At 36.5% G+C, this 18,662-nt stretch overlaps 1 protein-coding gene across 2 annotated transcripts in view; it reads left to right on the top strand.

Annotated features, from left to right (window-relative positions):
- LOC136873665 (tetratricopeptide repeat protein 37) overlaps nucleotides 1–18,662 on the top strand; it is a 311,142-nt gene that overhangs the window by 171,932 nt on the left and 120,548 nt on the right. For both annotated transcript variants that reach the window (XM_067146760.2, XM_068228003.1), the window contains one exon: nucleotides 15,948–16,162. In XM_067146760.2, the coding sequence (XP_067002861.1) occupies nucleotides 15,948–16,162 (215 nt within the window). The remainder of the gene's footprint in view (nucleotides 1–15,947; nucleotides 16,163–18,662) is intronic.

Here is an 18,662-nt window from a genome sequence, read left to right as displayed (position 1 = left end):
ACATTCCCAGAAAAGATTTCAATTGTTTAACATTATGTGGAGTAGGAGTGTTGTTTATCTTGTCTAATCTCGTCTGTTCCAGTTTTACCCCCTGTTCAGATACAGTGTGTCCCAAAAATGTAATCTGTTGTGAACACAATGTTGATTTACTCAGTTTTAATGTAAATCCCCCTTCCCTGATTTTATGTAGAACAATATGTAAGTGTTTCATGTGTTCCTCAAACGTGTGGGATGCTATAACAATGTTGTCTATGTACATGGTCACAAATCTATCCGTGTCCCTCCCTAATACTTTACTCATGGCCCTAATTAATGCTGCAGATGAAGTACGGGTCCCAAAAGGCACCCTGGCGAACTGATACAAGCAATTTTTGTATGCAAAAGCAGTAAGTGGACGGTCACTTTCTCTAAGTGGAATCTGCCAGAAAGATGACGACAAATCAAAAGTAGAAAACCATTTTCTACCTTCAAAACATTGAATAAGTTCCTCTACCGTCTCCGCCCTTTGCTGATCGGCTTCGATTCTCATATTCATTAATCTGGCATCAATGCACAATCTTACCGTGTTATCCTTCTTAGGTATAATAACAAGTGGATTCAAATTAGGACTACATGATGGTTCAATTATATTGTAATCTAGCATAATGTCAATCTGCTCTTCAACAGTGCTAGCGTATTTTAACGGAATGGGATATTTCGGTCCTACAAAAGTTGAGTTTTCAAGAACATTAAATTTGTGTTCGTAAAGATGTGTTCTACCAGGCCGGTCACTAAAAACATCACAATGTGATATCAACACTTCACACAATTCGTCCTTCTGACTTTCCGCTAAATTATATTTCTCCATTGTCTCGTACAATTCATCTCTAGAATCTCTCTGTATAGACACATGGCAGACATCAATATTTTTCCTAATATTAGGAATTTCACAAGACCCTTCCGTACTAGAACACACTTTACTCGCACTAATTTCTGACAAAACATCTTATTGTAACCTGACTTCCCAGCTACTCTTTCCCCAAATAAGATTGACAATTACACAGATCAAAATTTAATTTAGCCTTGTGACACGTTAACCACTCGGTGCCTAAAATAACGGCATAAACTAAATTAGGCACAACTAAGCATGGTTGGACAATACATTCTCCACTTATGTTAATGGGGACAGCTATTTGTTTATTCACCCTTTGAGACTTGTTTCCAACAGCTGTTACGATGAATGTATTCCTCACTGGAATTTCCGCTACATCATACTTCTCTCTCAAAACTTCCTCATACAGCTTGGAATTTATGCATGACTTCTGACTACGAGAATCCAACAAAATCTTAACTTTCCTGCCCCATATCAGCAGCTCAATCATCGGTGTAACAGTAACACTACTGAAATTATTCTCATTACATAATATTAGATCACTTAACAAATCTTACCTTATATCTAAATTTAAATTACACTTATAAAATTAATTTTCTACGATTAAGTCGTCACTTAAAACATTTTAATTATTGCTACTTAGGTCACAATCATGTTCACTTACAACTATAGGCTGGTCGACATTAACTGACTTATCTACCTTATACGTGAACTCACCATTTACGGACTGTCTTAGTGACCTGTTTATACAGTCCGTTGCGCGTTTTAAATTACTTGGTTCTGTTACTACTTGTTGGTTACATACCTCGGTCGGCCTCCCCTGTTGTCTATTACCTCTAGTTTCATTATTATTATTATCATGGCCTGTATTCTCCCGCCTCCCAGTTTCTGGTTGATTTCCATAATCACGCATCCCAGTTCTGAAATGTTCCGAACTGTTTTGATAATTTCTCTCCCTGTGGAAATTAGGTCTCTCCTGCTATTCTCTTCTGTAGTTACAATTATTCATAGGCCTGTCCTGATTATTAGATTGATTACCCCTTCCTTCAACATTCCTATTTTGTGTCCTACTATTGTTCAGGCTACTACCTAAAGCATCAAAACTCTCCAACAAAATTTCCATTTCCTTAGTAGTCTCCACTCTTTGCATACAAACAGCTTCTCTTATTCTATCAGGATAGTGCTTTGCCATAAGTCTAACTATATCAGCCTCAGGTCCAATACATTCTAAATTTCTCCACACCAAAACATGAGCCAAAAAATATTCTGTCATTCTAACACCCTCATTAGAATTATACCTGTCAAACATTACTCTCTCTTTCTCTCTCTACTCTGAACACCTTCACTCCAAAATTTAGCTATGAATTTTTCCTTAAATTCAGTTAGACTAGACATCGGGCCTTTATATACCTGAAACCAAGACTTAGTCTCTCCTACGAAAGCATTAGATAAGATCTCCAATACAGTTTTCCAGATAATAATATTGTCCCTTAATTGAACAGCAAATTTCTTCCCTATTACTCTCATAAATTCCATCGGATTGAATTCTTTTCCAGAAAACTTAGGTATATCATGATCTCTAGTGATTAAACCATTATTTACAATTATTTCATGTACATTTCTACTATCACGCACTTCTTGCTGGAGTACTCTCTGACAACTCAGAAATTTTTCTTCCAATGTTTCCTCAGCCATTTCAATTTTTCTTAATTTCTCCTGTAACTTTTCTTCCGATTCTCTCACCTTCTGTGATAATGATTTTTGTTCACTCTCTAGATCACCTACTTCTCCAAGTTTTCTTTCCACATGTTCTACCCTACTAATACATTTCTTAGTTTCTTGCCCTACTGTATTGGTTATCTTTTCAAACCTTTCTTCCAGTAACTCATTGATTTCCCCCTTATTAGACTCGATCTTGGCACCTAATTCATCAATCTTATGCCCTTGTTTGATGCATGTCTCACTAACTTGCTCAATTTCAGTATGGAGATTGCTCCGACCCAATTCCATCTCAGCTCTGATATCACTCCACTCCCTGTTTACCTTCCATTCTAACTAATTTGCTTACTTATTTCTAACACCTTATGATCTATCTTATTACTAACTTCATCATTCTTCTTATTAATACTATTAACATGAGCTTCAATTTTCTCACTCATAGCATTATTCTGAGATTCAATTTTCTCACTAATGACCGTTTCAATTTTCTTACTCATAATATTATTGAGATTCAATTTTCTCACTAATGGCATTATTCTGCTCAGTCATTTTGGACATCAGCAAATTAAATAAACCAAGGTCAATATCCCCTTTACTTTGATCTTGCATGACAGCGTTTTCGTCAGTTTATGCTATTTTTGGCTTTCAGCAGGTCCCACCTTAGTCACCAACTTCCTATTCATGTTACCACCTTGGATTTCCTTGGACACAATAATATCAGCCTCATCACCTGACTGCATATTGCTATCCTTGTCCATCTTCGGTTTCCTACTAATTTTTTGCGATCTCAAAGCTATTTCCCCTTGCACTTCCTCTGACATTACCCCTTAAATACAAACTTCAACAAAATGACCTTCCTAACATTACTCGGTGAATCTAACATGTGCGTACTCATTAAAAGAACTGATTCATGTATATTGCCATTCACAATCGCTTTTTCTGAACCTTTCGAGTCCCACGTTGCTGGCGACACGTGGCTACTCTTACCAATACTCTTATACCTTCATCTCTTTAACACAATTTAAATAACATTGTTTGAGCGCCAGTTGCTTAAAAAAAAAAAAAAATTCGGTAGAGCATGCCTCATATCTCAATTATCTCAAGGCGTCAGGTGATAAACTCATACATCTGGCAATATACAGGGATATGGATCAGAACAATTGTAGATTATGGTTGCATTTCCACAATTGAGGATTGTACTTGGAAATAGAATCACTTATTATAATTAAAATAAAACTGAGTTTATGACTATAAATTACATCACAATGAACAAGCATTGCCGTATTTTAATTTTAAAAATATATATATATTGTGAGATTTGCTGTTACATTTAAAAAGAAAATTTAATCTAAACAAAGAGAGCAATTGGCATGAACTTGAAGTGAAATGTGATATCGCCGCTGATTACATTCTTCTTCATGTTATTAATGTATAACATGTCTGATGCTTTAATTACCTGATGTCTGCACACACCGCTGTTGAACTTGAAATTCCTGGAAAAACCAATGAGCTGAAATCGGGAACCGTCTGCTGTTATCTTCTTATGTAACCTGGAGTTGACCTACATTCCATGTACGCGTGTAGTAAGCTCCAATATAGTTATGTCCACGCAATAGATCGTAGGAAATTGGAAAATATTATTGAAACACCTTGTGAAGTTCATCCTCACAAGTAAATGATGTTTCACTATCAACATATTACCAGTCTCTAATCGGATACAACCACCACTTGTAGACCTCCTTGATGATTCCAAGACCTCTTCAAACACAACTCTTAGCTCTGACCACCACTCTACGACCACTGACCATCACTCTTCCCTCACTTCTTCCATTTGATTTGATTCCTCTGATAGCTCTCACCACCGTTACATCGACTTTTATAACCTCGTGATGACTACTCCTCTCCCTACTCTCTGGTCATCCCTTCCATCTCTACATACAGTAGCTGGCGAATACAGACACTTGGTCGCAATCACGTGCCCACGCACTGATGTCATCAATCATGTGTCGTATAAGCGTGCCCACACGGACTACGGATGACTACCTTGCATGTGTCACGGGAAACCTACTTGCTCAATACATTCTCGGTTAAATATAGCCTCGATTGTAAAATACTACGCCAGCTCATCTGGCCAGAGTTACAAGCCACAGTATGACTATTTGAAACCAACGAATCTCACTAATTAATATACAGAATAATTACAAACAAAATTCACTTAACCTATGATTAAATACAATAATATGCGTGATACCTAATTATTACAGTCTAAATGATGAAAAACAGAATATAAAATCTAATGAATCGGGTTAATAATAATAATAATAATAATAATAATAATAATAATAATAATAAATACTGAATGGAATCTGTAACCCTGTTGTACGGTTACACAAGAAAAAAAAAACAGTTACAAAATCATAGTCGCTTCAGACCAAGTTGAAGAGGAACTCGAGAGGTAACACACTCTCTAGCCCTGATTTACAGTTTAAAACTTCATGAAACTTTACATTAGCCAGAAGAAAATTCACAATTAAAAAAAAGGTGGTTACATAGTTAGAAATTTGAACCTTCCCCTCGTGTAAGTCGGCGTAGGTAGCTACAGAGAGATAAAACTGACGGCCATTACCTGGGCTGATGAACTGCCTGGTGAAGAATGAGAAATTCGGTGATCAAATGACAAGGAAACTTGAAAGGCCGCGACTTATATACCCGAAGGGAAGGTTCGAGAGGATTCTGGACTAATCCGGACACACCCTCTCAATTTTTATTGGGACAATTCAAAAAGCGACAAGAAGCCTGTGATAGGCTGAAAAATAATTACAGAAATTTCTAATTGGCCAAATTCAAAACTGGCAGAATAAAGAAGTGTTGCCAACCCAAAAATAAATGAACTTTGATTCAGTTATGAAAACCTAGAAACTCACTCACTCATTATGTTGTTTACATATTTAGAGGACTCTGTTTCTTATACACATAACTCTTCTTTAAATTAGAAGTTCTTCTACCTTGCACCAGAGTGCATGACCAGAGTTTTTTTGAAATGACATCTATGGAGGAAAGTTTAAACTTCTTGAAGCACACCAAAACAAAACAAAATAAATCCAATCAGTTTAGGAAGCTAGAAATGACAAGCTTCTCAATTATTCAGTAGTGACATCTTCTGATTACTGTCCCAACTTCCTGCAGTAGCAGTTGCATGTTTTGTTGGATAGATAGAGTTCATTAAAGCGCTTCTTTTGAATGTGCGTAGTTGGGGTGTACCTCCCGGTACAGGTACGTAATCGGTTTCATATATGACTATCTTACATTTTGTTGGTATTTTCTTGTTCCATATTATGTCTAACTGTTTTGTAAAAGTTGCTACCTGCCTGAATTCTGTTGGAAATTTCCTTGTCTATAGAACCAGTATCGGAGATAACACTTCCAAGATATTTGAATTGATGGTTCATCTGTTGCTGTTTCCCCTCCATTTCAATGTGTCCCATTGGTTGTCCATATTTCTTCATGACCATAACCTCACTTTTCTGTTGGCTGAAGATGAGTCCATATTCTTTAGCAGCTTCTGTCCAAGAGTTTATTTGTCCTTAAAGGTCTTCTTTAGAGTCATCCCACAAACATATATCATCCGCAAACCAGATAACTTTCATTTTATTACCTCCAGTGGTTTGGTGAACTTTTCTCTGAATCTCGTTCATTGCAGTGATGAAAAGAAGAGCAGACAAAACACCACCCTGTCTTAACCCAGATTTTATATCAAAGGTTTCAGTCATTCCTACAGGTGTTTTGACTTTACTTCGGGTATCTTCATACAAATTCTTGATCCTCTGTATCATGTCATCCTGTATTCCAATTTTCTTCAGTGTTTCCCACACCTTCTGTCTGTTCACGGCATCAAATGCTTTCTTGATATCCAGAAAGGCTAACCACAACTCTTGGTTGTGTTCATAGTATTTTTCCATTAACTGACGGACTGTAAAGATTAAATCAGTTGTTGATCTCCCCTTCCTGAATCCATACTGTTCTTCGAAGAGGTTCTCTTCAATAAGGGGTCTGATTTTATGCTCTATAATTCTTTCATGAAGTTTACCAACTTGAGATGTGAAAGTGATGCCTTCATAGTTGAAACATTTTGTTCTATCTCCTTTCTTGAAAATTGGAATTATGATGCCTGTTTTCCAATCGACTGGTGTGTCCTCTTCTTTCCAGATCTTACGAAAGAGTCTGTAGATCCAATGTTTTCCAGAAATGCCCACAGCCTTGATCATTTCTCCATTAATTTCATCAGCACCAGCTGATTTTCCAGTTTTGATGTATTTCCAGGCATATTCTACATCACTCCATGTTAAGTAACCCGTTGTCAGAGAAAGACTTGCATGAGATAGTACCAGTACTGCCTTTTTTGTGTAGGCTGCATGCAGTTTACATTTAGCAATTCATCAAAGTAAGTCCTCCAAGTCTCTTTGATCTTCTCATCTTCAGTGAATAGATTTTCATTATCATCTCTTGGGTATTTGGAGTGTTCTTTATCTCTTTTTCTATTTTTCATCATCCCATATAACATTTTCTTATTACTATTAACATACTATTTCAGTTCATCACTCCACTTGTTCAACCACTTCTCTCATTATTCTGTAATAACTTTGCTTGTTTTTTTAGCAACCCTATATAGTTCCTTATTATGGTCAGTCTGGTCCTTGAAATATTTTCTGAACATGTTGTTCTTGTTCAGGACAGCAGTTCTTGTTCTGCCATTCCACCATGGAGTTTCCTTCCATCTTCTTGTGCCACCTGTTTGTCCACATACCATCTCAGTTATCATTACTAGATTTTCTTTCAGATCCTTCCATTCCTCCTCAACTGTTCTTTCATCTGTCTTTGGTATTACTGTTTTGATGTTTTTTTGGAACTATTATTTTATCATTATCCTTTAGCTTCCAAGTCTTGAGTTTCTTTACCTGTGTGGTTCTTACTTCTTTTAACTTCTTAAACTTGACGTATACAATGAGGAATCTATGATCACTTCACAGGGAGACACTAGGAATCACTTTTATGTCTAACAGTCTGTTATGTAGTTGTTTCTCGGTCAAAAAGTAATCTATAAGAGATTCACTTTTTCCATCCCATCCATATCTTGTGACCTTATGGTTTTTTTGTTTTTGATACCTTGAGACTAAATTGATGTCAGTGGGTAAGAAATTCAACAGAATTGAACGTCAGATTGGTGATACAAAGCTAGAGCAGGTCGATAATTTCGAGTATTTAGGTTGTGTGTTCTCCCAGGATGGTAATATAGTAAGTGAGATTGAATCAAGGTGTTGTAAAGCTAATGCAGTGAGCTCGCAGTTGTGATCAACAGTATTCTGTAAGAAGGAAGTGAGCTCCCAGACGAAACTTTCTTTACATCGGTCTGTTTTCAGACCAACTTTGCTTTACGGGAGCGAAAGCTGGGTGGGCTTAGGATATCTTATTCATAAGTTAGAAGTAACAGACATGAATGTAGCAAGAATGATTGCTGGTACAAACAGGTGGGAACAATGGCAGGAGGGTACTTGGAATGTGGAGATAAAGGCTAATTTAGGAATGAACTCTATGGATGAAGCTGTATGCATGGATGAAGCTGTATGCATAAACCGGCTTCGGTGGTGGGGTCATGTGAGGCGAATGGAGGAGTTAGGTTACCTAGGAGAATAATGGACTCTGCTGTGGAGGGTAAGAGAAGTAGAGGTAGACCAAGACGACGATGGTTAGACTCGGTTTCTAACGATTTAAAGATAAGAGGTATAGAACTAAATGAGGCCACAACACTAGTTGCAAATAGAGGATTGTGGCGACATTTAGTAAATTCACAGAGGCTTGCAGACTGAACACTGAAAGGCATAACAGTCTATAATGATAATGTATGTATGTATGTATGTATGTATGTATGTATGTATGTATGTATGTATGTATGTATGTATGTATGAGTTCCCTATCACAAGGTTGTTTCTCGGACAGAGATCAAGTAGTCTAGTTCCTTCTGGGTTTTGTGGACCCCATCCATGTGCTCCTAGAATACTTTCATATCCATCTCTCACAGTTCCTACTTGAACATTCATATCCCCTATGATAATCGTTCCATCTCCTCTTATTCTTTCTGCTATGTCTTCTTCAAAATGTTCTTTTTCTTCATCTTCACAACCAGTCTGTGGTGCATAGCACTGAATGATGTTGATGTTCTGGGAAGAATCCAATTTCAGCATGATGTGAAGAATCCGATCAGAAACATATTTTACTTCTACTACATGATCTGTCATTTGATGATCCATAACAATACCAACTCCATTTTTTTGTTTGATCTCCACCTGACCAGAATAGATGATATCCCTCTCTGAGTTCCTTCCTTTTCCCTTCTACTTGTTTTCACTGAGACCCAGTATGTTTATGTTCCTTGTTTTGATTAAGTCTACACATTCCTCTATTTTGCCAGTTAGTGTCAGAATGTTTAGCGTGGCAATTTTGATTACAGTCTCCTTATAATGGTCAGGTGTCATTGTAGGCCACTCCACTGGAGTACAGGCGCCTTCTGTAGCCACTCCTCTGGAATACAGATGCTATAATTGAATTGAAAACAAGAAATAAAATGGCTCAACCTATTCAATACAAGGAAAATAAGAAATGTAATATTACATTTTTATTTGATTAAAAGCGGTACCGGTTCCGACCACTATTCTGGGTCATCATCAGCCGATTGAATAAAAATATAAAATAATGCATAGGAAAACAATAAGTAAAGGATATGTCTTTCACTAAAAGCAGCTCATGAAGCACTATAACACTATAGGGATTAGCACTGTGTGGAGTAAGATCCCAAAATCCAGAAGAAGTCTAAGATCAGTCATTTAAATGAAGCAAGGTGCAAGTTCTTGAAGAGCAGCATAACATACGTAATGTCCGGCACTGTGCTTCAAAATGTTTATGAGAATTGGTGAATAGTTCAGTGAACAAGCCTGCAAATACTGCTAGGCATGAAGTTATAATACAATGTAATACATTTGAAGTCCTAATATTATATGGAAGTCGAAGATAAGTCACTTAAATGAAGTAAGATGCAAGTTCTTGAAGAGCAGCATAACATACGTAATGTCCGGCACTGTGCTTCTAAATGCTAATGAAACTTGGTGAATAGTTCAATGATCAAGCCTGCAAATGCTTCTAGGCGTGAAAATGTATAATACAATTTGATATAATTGAAGTATATGTTCATGTTTATAGGATCTTGTATGATGGATTCTTTAGAGATGCAGAACAGTTGACATAAAAAACAATTGTGAGGGGAAAAAGTTACAAAGCGCAATATTGAAAACAAATGAAAAACGCATATGCATAGGGTGTTATTTCTTGAAGATAAGAGTTTGGGTCGTATTTGAGGCAGTGTAAGGTATGAATTTAAATTTGAATGTTGTAATGATCTGAACTGTAGGTAGTATTATAGTATACAGTTCAATTTGGAATATTTTTTTGCCGAGAGAAAAGATGAAAAGAAAAGATAGGATAACGTAATAAAGGAGGAGGATTAGTAGAAGATTAATAGAACTGGAATTCGAAAGAAGATAGGAAAGGATAGGATAGGGAAATAAAGAAGGAATAATTTAGGGTGGGTTAGGTGGATGGGTTATTGGAGGTAGAAAACGTGGGTAAGAACTATGTAAGGCTTGGAAAATTGAATTCGGGTTTAGAAATTTAGCATTTTTGAGAAGAAGAATTAGGTAGTCGAATAGAATATTGGGTTTTTCAGAAATGTTGTTTAAATTGAAATTAGGTTTGAAGTATTGGTCAAGGTGAATAAAACAATTTTCAGTAGTGTTTAAAAGGAGGCCTTTGTTAATTTTAAGTATTTTTATGTCTTTTTCAATATTGGTGAAATTTGTTTAGAGTCTTGTATGTGTTTGTCCTATTGCAGAGAATCTGTTATATTTAATGGCGTTGATATGTTTGGAGTATCTGATGTTAAAGGTGCGTCCAGTATGTCCAATGTACGAGGAGCTGCAGTTGTTACATTTGAATCTGAAGCAATAGATTTATTTAATGATGTAGAGTTGTGTAATATATCAAGATTTCTGTTATTGGTTCTAAAATAAATTTTCATGTTGTGTTTTTAAAGAATGTTGGTTATTTTATAAGCATCTTAAGTGAAATTAATTGTGTATAATGCAGTGGCTTTGGTCTTGTCTTTTGTTAACGTGGTTTTAGGACGGTGTTTGAATTTGTTGATGGTACGGTTTATGAAAGAGTTGTTAAAGTCATTAAATTTAGCGATAGTACGGATGGTTTTCAATTCGTTATTTAAATCTTTTTTGGACATAGGGGTGTTGAAGACACGAAAGATTAGGCTGTTATAAGTAGCACGTTTATGTGCTTGAGGGTGTGCAGAATCCTGCCGTATTGTGGTTGCTGTTTGGGTTGGTTTTCTGAAAAATTTTGTAAATTAAAGAAGAAGGATGTCTAGTTGTAGTTAAGTCTAGAAAATTAAGAGTTTCGTTGTGTTCTGATTCAAGAGTGAATTTAATGTTAAAGTCAATGTTGTTAAGAAGAACTTTAGAGGCTACGTTGGTTGATTCTTCATTTAAGATTACACTTGCTGTGTTTCATTGCGCTTTGTATGGACAGTGACCTTTCGAGGTCCGCGTTGAACTGGGAACGTTGTTTTTGATAACATCTCAAAGGAGTCATTGCTTGTTTCCACCTAATAATGATTGCTCCATTCCAGGGACACTGTAGTTTTTATTGAATTATTTCTACTATGATACTACATCAAGTTTTAAGAAGTATGATAAATTAAGGGCATAGTGCTTCAAGACTATTCTATTTTAATTTTTTGTTCTTTTAAATCCACTTTATATCATAAGTGAGCAAACCGGTTTGCATATGCTTTATCAGTTTATGGCATAAGACTTGCAAGTCTTGGACTTGTAAAAATATGAACTTAGAGACAGTATATTTTTAACACAGTTTCATGTTGTTAATATGGTTTTAAATTGTGATCAATTTGACATTGATAAACTTATATAATTGTAAATTTTTCTACAATCTTCTATCAGCTGATGATGACGCCGAGGGGTATCAAAAATAGTACTGATTGAAATATATGTTGTAATTAAATCTACGCAACAATTTTTATGTATTGAATAAGGTGGACCCAAATTATAATAAAAGTTGTAATCTTGGTTCAATATGGACAAACAATGAAGTTTATTAGTTTAACAAGCATCATCACCTCATACACTGTATATGTTTCAAAGACCTTACTGTCCTCTTCCTTAGCGGTTTTCTTCACACTACTAATTATCCCGTGGACCTCTTTTCTTATTATTACACCTCAAACTCCAAAGTTCCAAACATCTCTTAATAGAAATCTAATATGTGTCATAATAATAATTACATAAATACTGTATATCATAAATGTCTTAAAAGAACACTAAAACACTATTCTATTTACAATCTTCTTAAAATGCCATCCTTATCTATTACCTAAAAATATAATTAATTTATTAACATTAGCGTCTCTTAAAATTTTTACTAATATCTTCCAATTCAGAGATCATGTCTGTTAAATATTGCTGGTATTTCCATCTGTCCTCCAAAATCCCTAGAGTTGTAGCTCTTCATTTAGGTAGGAAAAAACCGCTGAGGAAGAGGACAGTGAGGTCCTCGAAACATGACGATGTATGAGGTGAAAACAAATAATTAATTAAATAACTCTTAAGTATTGACAATGCTGATTTTTAATTATCAAAGGTGTGTTTATTGGATTAGAGTGCTGTAAATCATGAAATGGTGCAGTTTGAAGCATGTGAAATTACACAAAGTCTTGGTATTGTGCAGAAGGATTTTAAAGCAAGTAGGGGTTGGCTTTTTGGACCACAGTGGACTAAGTCTACAGAGAAGGACATGACTGTGCCAACAGCTTCCATCAGATTATATTGTTGAAGTGATCAAATTTCACTGCTATACTACAAGACTTTGGAAATTGGTATGCTGCGCAGCCATGAATTGTCATGTGACCAGTCAGCTGTGGTAATTCAGGAAGGGGCTAATACAATACTGTGTACATGTGCTAATATGTTTTGCATAAATAAAATATATATTTAAATAAATATTTAGTGTGTTGATTTAAAAATGCTTTATCTTCCTTTTTCTGCTTTTAAACCATGTCAGCCTAACCTATATTATATGTATTTTTATGTATATTTCATGTATTTCACCCTCCCCTAAGTTTGAAGTTGAAAATGAGGAAATAGGTGGGTGTTGCAGGCAAGTAAATACGGTATTCAGAACATCAATAACCTGAACATAAGATGCCTAAAATTACAACATGGTTCAGCCAGAAAAAGATTATTCATTTTATTACGTAGTATTCAGCAGTTACTAGATATTAGAATCATTCCGTATTGACGGTTTTCACTTTACAGAGGTAAAATTAAGTGTATTCTCCTAATTCAATACATCATATAATTCCATCATTAGATGGAGTAATCAAATTCACACATGTTTTGGCTCGTTTGAGCCATCTTCAGTAAAAAAAAATTACCTTTGTAAAGTATTCAGCAGTACCTGTTTATATTAGTCTGTACTTTGCATTCTACATTATAAAAAATTACATTTTACATACCATCTGTGATGAAAATATACATATTACGAGGGCGAAACAAATATAAACTGGAATTATTTTTGCAAACCAAAAAGAAATACACATAGAGAGATCTTTTCTACATAGTGTCCTGCCTTTGATACACATTTTCTCCACTGGATTGGTAAGTTTTTGATGCTGTCCTGATAGAAGAGGGACGTGTGCAAAACCAGTTGCCCACAAACTCTTCTACACTTGCATCATCATTGAACCACTGTCCTCCTAGGTCTTGTTTGAGTGGTCCAAACAAGGCGGTAAATCTGGAATGTACGAATTGTGTTCCAGAGGTGTTCAGTGAATTTCATCCAGTTTTTCCTGTGTTAAAGCGGTAGTATGCAGCTTTGCATCATCATGGAGAAGAATCCACGACTAAGTATTTTTTATTTTCCACCTTGTCGATACACTAAATTGCTTAAGGCAACTTATTGGTTAAAAGTGGTACATGGCTGAAGATGTTGATAAAATACGAAAATTAAGTTGCCTTAAGCAATTTAGTGTATCGACAAGGTGGAAAATAAAGAATACTTAGTTGTGAATCTGTTTAACAAGGGGGCATTCCCTACTCGTCACCACCGATTTCGCTCAAATTTATAGAACATGCAGGGCTTGGCTAGATATGAAAGTACCCGAAGTGGGAACTCCAGATGGCCAAGCGTATAGAAAATAAAAATGTTGACGTGGCTCTCGCAGCGTATAAGCCACTTACGTTAGTGCGCACACCGAGCAGTAGTTGGCATAGTGGTAAGAGCTCGGACTAGTAATTCGATGGTGGTGGGTTCGACTCCCCGTGTGGAGTAACATGTTACGTTACGTGTTGTTGTTTCTAAGCTTTGTGATGAGAGAGAATGCTTTATAAATGTCAGTCAAGTATGTTTTGCTATGGAAACCTTGAAACAATGATGTGGTTGTAAAAATGCGGCGTTTATAACTTGTGCTAGATGCAGAAATAATGATTGTTTCCCCTGTTTCTACGATAAATATCATCCCGACACATGTAAATCATCGAATGTCAATTAATAAAGTTTTTAATTTTCATGTACAAGGTCTTTTCGTACTTCTTTTTTTTTTGCTAGTGGCTGTACGTCGCACTGACACAGACAGGTCTTTTGGTGACGATGGGATAAGAAAGGCCTAGGAGTTGGAAGGAAGCGGCCGTGGCCTTAATTAAGGCACAGCCCCAGCATTTGCCTGGTGAGAAAATGGGAAACCACGGAAAACCATCTTCAGGGCTGCTGACAGTGGGATTCGAACCCACTATCTCCCGGATGCAAGCTCACAGCCGCGCGCCTCTAACAGCACTTTTCGTACGTGCTTTAATTACAATCCCTTGTTGAAAATTCTGACAATGAAATCCCAATTTTTTTAACCTTTTCTATGCCTTTTGTGTATAAATAAATAAAGTGAATTATTCACCTCTCTGCTTGGTTGGAAAATGAATAATTAAAATTTGAGGGGAAAAAGAAAAAAGAAAAGTCTCCACACGGGGAGTCAAACCCATAACCTACGAATTACTAGTCCAAGCTCGTACCGCTACGCCAACTACTGCTCGGCGTGTGCACTGATGTAAGTGGCTTATACGGTGCTAGAGTCGCGTCAACATTTTTATTTTCTATACACTTGGCCATCTGGAGTTCCCACTTCGGGCACTTTCATATCTAGCCAAGCCCTGCATGTTCTATAAATTTGAGAGAAATTGGTGGTGACCAGTAGGGAATGCCCCTTTGTAAGTGTGATATGGACCATGAAGCTGATTTTATGTAATGGAGAAGAATGACGTTTTGGATCGGTTGCTTGTTGCAATACACAGCTTTCGCTTCATCCAAAAGGCGACAGTAATGGGCTGCATTGTTCGTGAAGCAAATCCACCAGCAAAACGCCCACGGAGTCCCAGAAGACAGTTGCAAGCACCTTTCCAGCAGATGGGCATATTTTGGCCTTGACCGGACCTGCTTCGTCTTCGCCGCCACTCCATGCTTGCTTGCTTTGTCTCAGGGGTATAATGATACAATCAAGTTTCATCACAAGTCACAATATGACGCAAGAAATCCTCTCCTTCCTCCTCGTAGCGACGCAGGAGTCTCTGACAAATTTCCTGGTATAAAGTTTTTGTTCCTGGTTGAGGAGACGAGGAACCCACCTGGCAGACAATTTTCGTAAATGGAGTTCATCTCGGATGATGGTTTGAACACTTCCGTAACTTATTCCTTAGCTAAAACAATTTACGAAATTTTTATTCACTGATTTTCACCAATAATGTCACGAATGGCAACAATGTTGTCTACAGTTTTGCTAGTCTGCGGTCTCCTTTGATGAGGTTCATTTTCCACAGCTTCTCTTCCTGCCACAAATTTGTTAGCCCACTCATACACTCGAGTCTGCGAAAGTGTTTCTTCCCCAAAATGTGTGTGGAGCCATCTCAAAATTTCGGAAGGTTTGGCGCCCTCTTTTGCAAGAAATTTGATAATGATGTGTTGCACAACAAACTTGTGCAGCTCTTGCTCATTCATGGTGTACTGAAGCAGCCCAGCTCTCCACCGTCGTTCGCGTGCACACCCCCAACAACATCCTGGCAAAGCCCCGCCTCAGAATTATTACTAACAGCAGCAGTACATTCAAATTTCCGTTTATATTTGATCCGCCTTCGTGCATCTAAAATCTGATTTTTCAAGGTTGATATTCTGTTTGTTTTAGATGTTTTTGTCGTGCCCTAAGTATTACTCCAAACATCAGTCTGTTATGGCATGATCTTGCTGTGAACTATCACTACCAGGCTAACAGTTCAACTAATGCACAACTTAAAAAACAAATAAGAGACTGGGCATTAATAGCAGCAAAGAAGAGCATTACCTTAAGTCCAAGAAATTGGCATCATTGGAATATTCTGGGTGTTGTGGCTGCAACAAATGGTTTGTTTATTATTTATTTCTATTATCAGTGAAAAGCATAAAAAAATACTAAATATCAGAGATTGTTTTATGTTGTTTGACATTTTGGTTAAAAATTTTTAGTCTGTCAAGATTTCTTTGTGATGTATACAAGGTATGGTCCGAGCAAGGCATCTCAGCAGAGCACTCAGATCAATTAAAACTAGTTTCCACTATAAGGTGATCTGTAATTTCATTTCCTTGTAACGTACCATTAAATGGCAAGCTTTCTTGTATCTTGTTCTGATCTCCCTCTCTGTACTGTTGTCCTCAGAGTAATAGCTGTTCAAGGAATCATTGCCTTTTTGTTGTTAGGTTGCTAGTGATGTGATCTTCACTTGATTTATTCTAGCTATGCTGTTTATAAGAAGTACATGAAGGTGGTGCATACATTATGACTAGTCTGGCCAGGATGTCCTGTATATGAAGGTCTGTAGTACTGTCCCCTTCTAATAGCATACAGGATGCCTTTTTTCCCCATATTTAAACAACTCACTTCTGCCATGGTTAAAATAATCTATTTACAGTAGCTTTTAATAAAGTAATAGTTGAGCTTAAAAAGAGAAAAACTTACCTTTGTTGAAACATATGTTACAGTGTCAAAACTGTGGTGCAGATTGATAATTATTTTGGTGGTAAAGTCATTAGCCCTCTCGTGCGTGACAGCCTCATATGAGGTCTGAAATTAATTGACATTTGAATTGTCATGCTAAGTCTCCATGACAACATATGTTTTCTGTTTCGTTTCCATTACTACACATAGACCTCAGGTGAGGTCACTTTATAGTTTCATGAGCGTGGGACAGATAGCAGCACCGTGAGCACAACATGAGACTTTTTTTTTTTTAAATTCATGCATGAGTGGATTAATAGATCAACTCCTTCCAAACCTCCAGAATGAATGATGTGAAATCTAACCTAAAGGGCTTTTCCAATCCTGGAATAAATTATCTGGATAAAGTTTATAACTTCAGTGCTGTTAATATTTTTAAGAAACTAGAGGCTTTACATGTTCTGTTTTTGAAAAAATGATTGTTTAAAATTTACTGACATTTTTCCAGCTTTTAATTTGGATAACTTTTATGAAGAATTTTCTTCCTGTAACATTGAATTATGTGATGCTGGAGCTAGATATACCTATACTGATAATGATCAGAGTTGTAATGTGAACTCAAAATGGGTGAATTTTTTCTCTGAAGTTAATTTAGATGCCACTCCAAATATACTAATGTTTGTATCTTATGCTATGTATACCTGATTTGAATGCATATGTTGAAAGAGTTTCTTCAGTTCTTGAAAACAAAGGGAATGATAAAAGAAATAGATTTCCAGCAACTCTGAAAAAAGTTAGAAAGTTAAGTCTCACTTAATTTTGATCATGGTTATCAGAAATTTCATGATTTGATGAAGATAGATTCAGCGTTCTTGAAAAAGGCTAAAATTGAAGAAAAATGGGTTCCAAACTTTTCATCTAGAAAATGAAACAGCAAAATCTATAGTAAAGTTTGTGCCTACAGTTTAATTATAATGCAGTAAGTTATATCTCAGTGTTATCTTGAGTAAATGTTGTTATGTTGTGTCAACATGACCTGCCCCTTATTGGCATTTCAAAAACTTGGCAACCCTACCTATTGTGACCTGTACATGTTAAGACAAGGAGCCCATTAGGACTGGGGCGAGGAGAGGACTAACAGAAGAAAGAACTGTAATGGCTAAAAAGACAGCCAGCACAGGACCTAAAATAGTTCTGCCTTTCCTGGTACTCATTCGGTTATTCACTTCAAAGGCAGTCAGTCTGAAAAATGTCTGGTTTTATAAAATGTTCAAAATACAATTACAGTAGCAATGACTCTTTCTCATATCTTTCAATATTCTCAAAATGTCACTTTCATTCTGTGGAAATTAATTTTCTGCTTCACTGCATTAAGTAATTTCTGGACAGTTAGGGAAATTAATTTTCTGCTTCACTGCATTAAGTAATTTCTGGACCGTTAGAGTTCTTTTATCTCTTCATAAAAGTCCAAGGATTTTCTGCAAGCCACTGACTTGTCAATTTTTTTCTAGTGCTTTTTAACGTCACAGTAACACATCTTAAGTTTTTGGCAATGGAAGGATGGGAAAGCGCTAGGATTCGCAAGGTAGCAGTCGTGGCCCTGATTAAGGTACATTTCGCCCAGGTAGTTCATTGTCCGAGACAAAATCGGCACTTGATTCATCACCAAGGTCTGAATTACAGTCCACAAAGTCCGAGAGGTCACCAGTTTACTTGCCAGTCTCATCACCTATACTTCTGTATATTTTCACCATCATCATTTAATTGTCTTTACTTTTGTGAATGCCATTATTGATGTATTTTTCCATATGCTAGATTTTAGAATTTTGTAATTTTTTCACCCCTCCATACCCGTTTAGACCAAACAAATTGCGTTTCTCGGTTCTTGTATTATGTATATGTACCCTCCAGTGTTCATTTTTACTCCAT

This window comes from Anabrus simplex, chromosome 5, assembly GCF_040414725.1.
Source record: "Anabrus simplex isolate iqAnaSimp1 chromosome 5, ASM4041472v1, whole genome shotgun sequence".
In the NCBI taxonomy this organism is placed as follows: Eukaryota; Metazoa; Arthropoda; class Insecta; order Orthoptera; family Tettigoniidae; genus Anabrus; species Anabrus simplex.
Note: the sequence above shows the minus strand (reverse complement) of the source record. Positions and strands in the feature narration are given on the sequence as shown.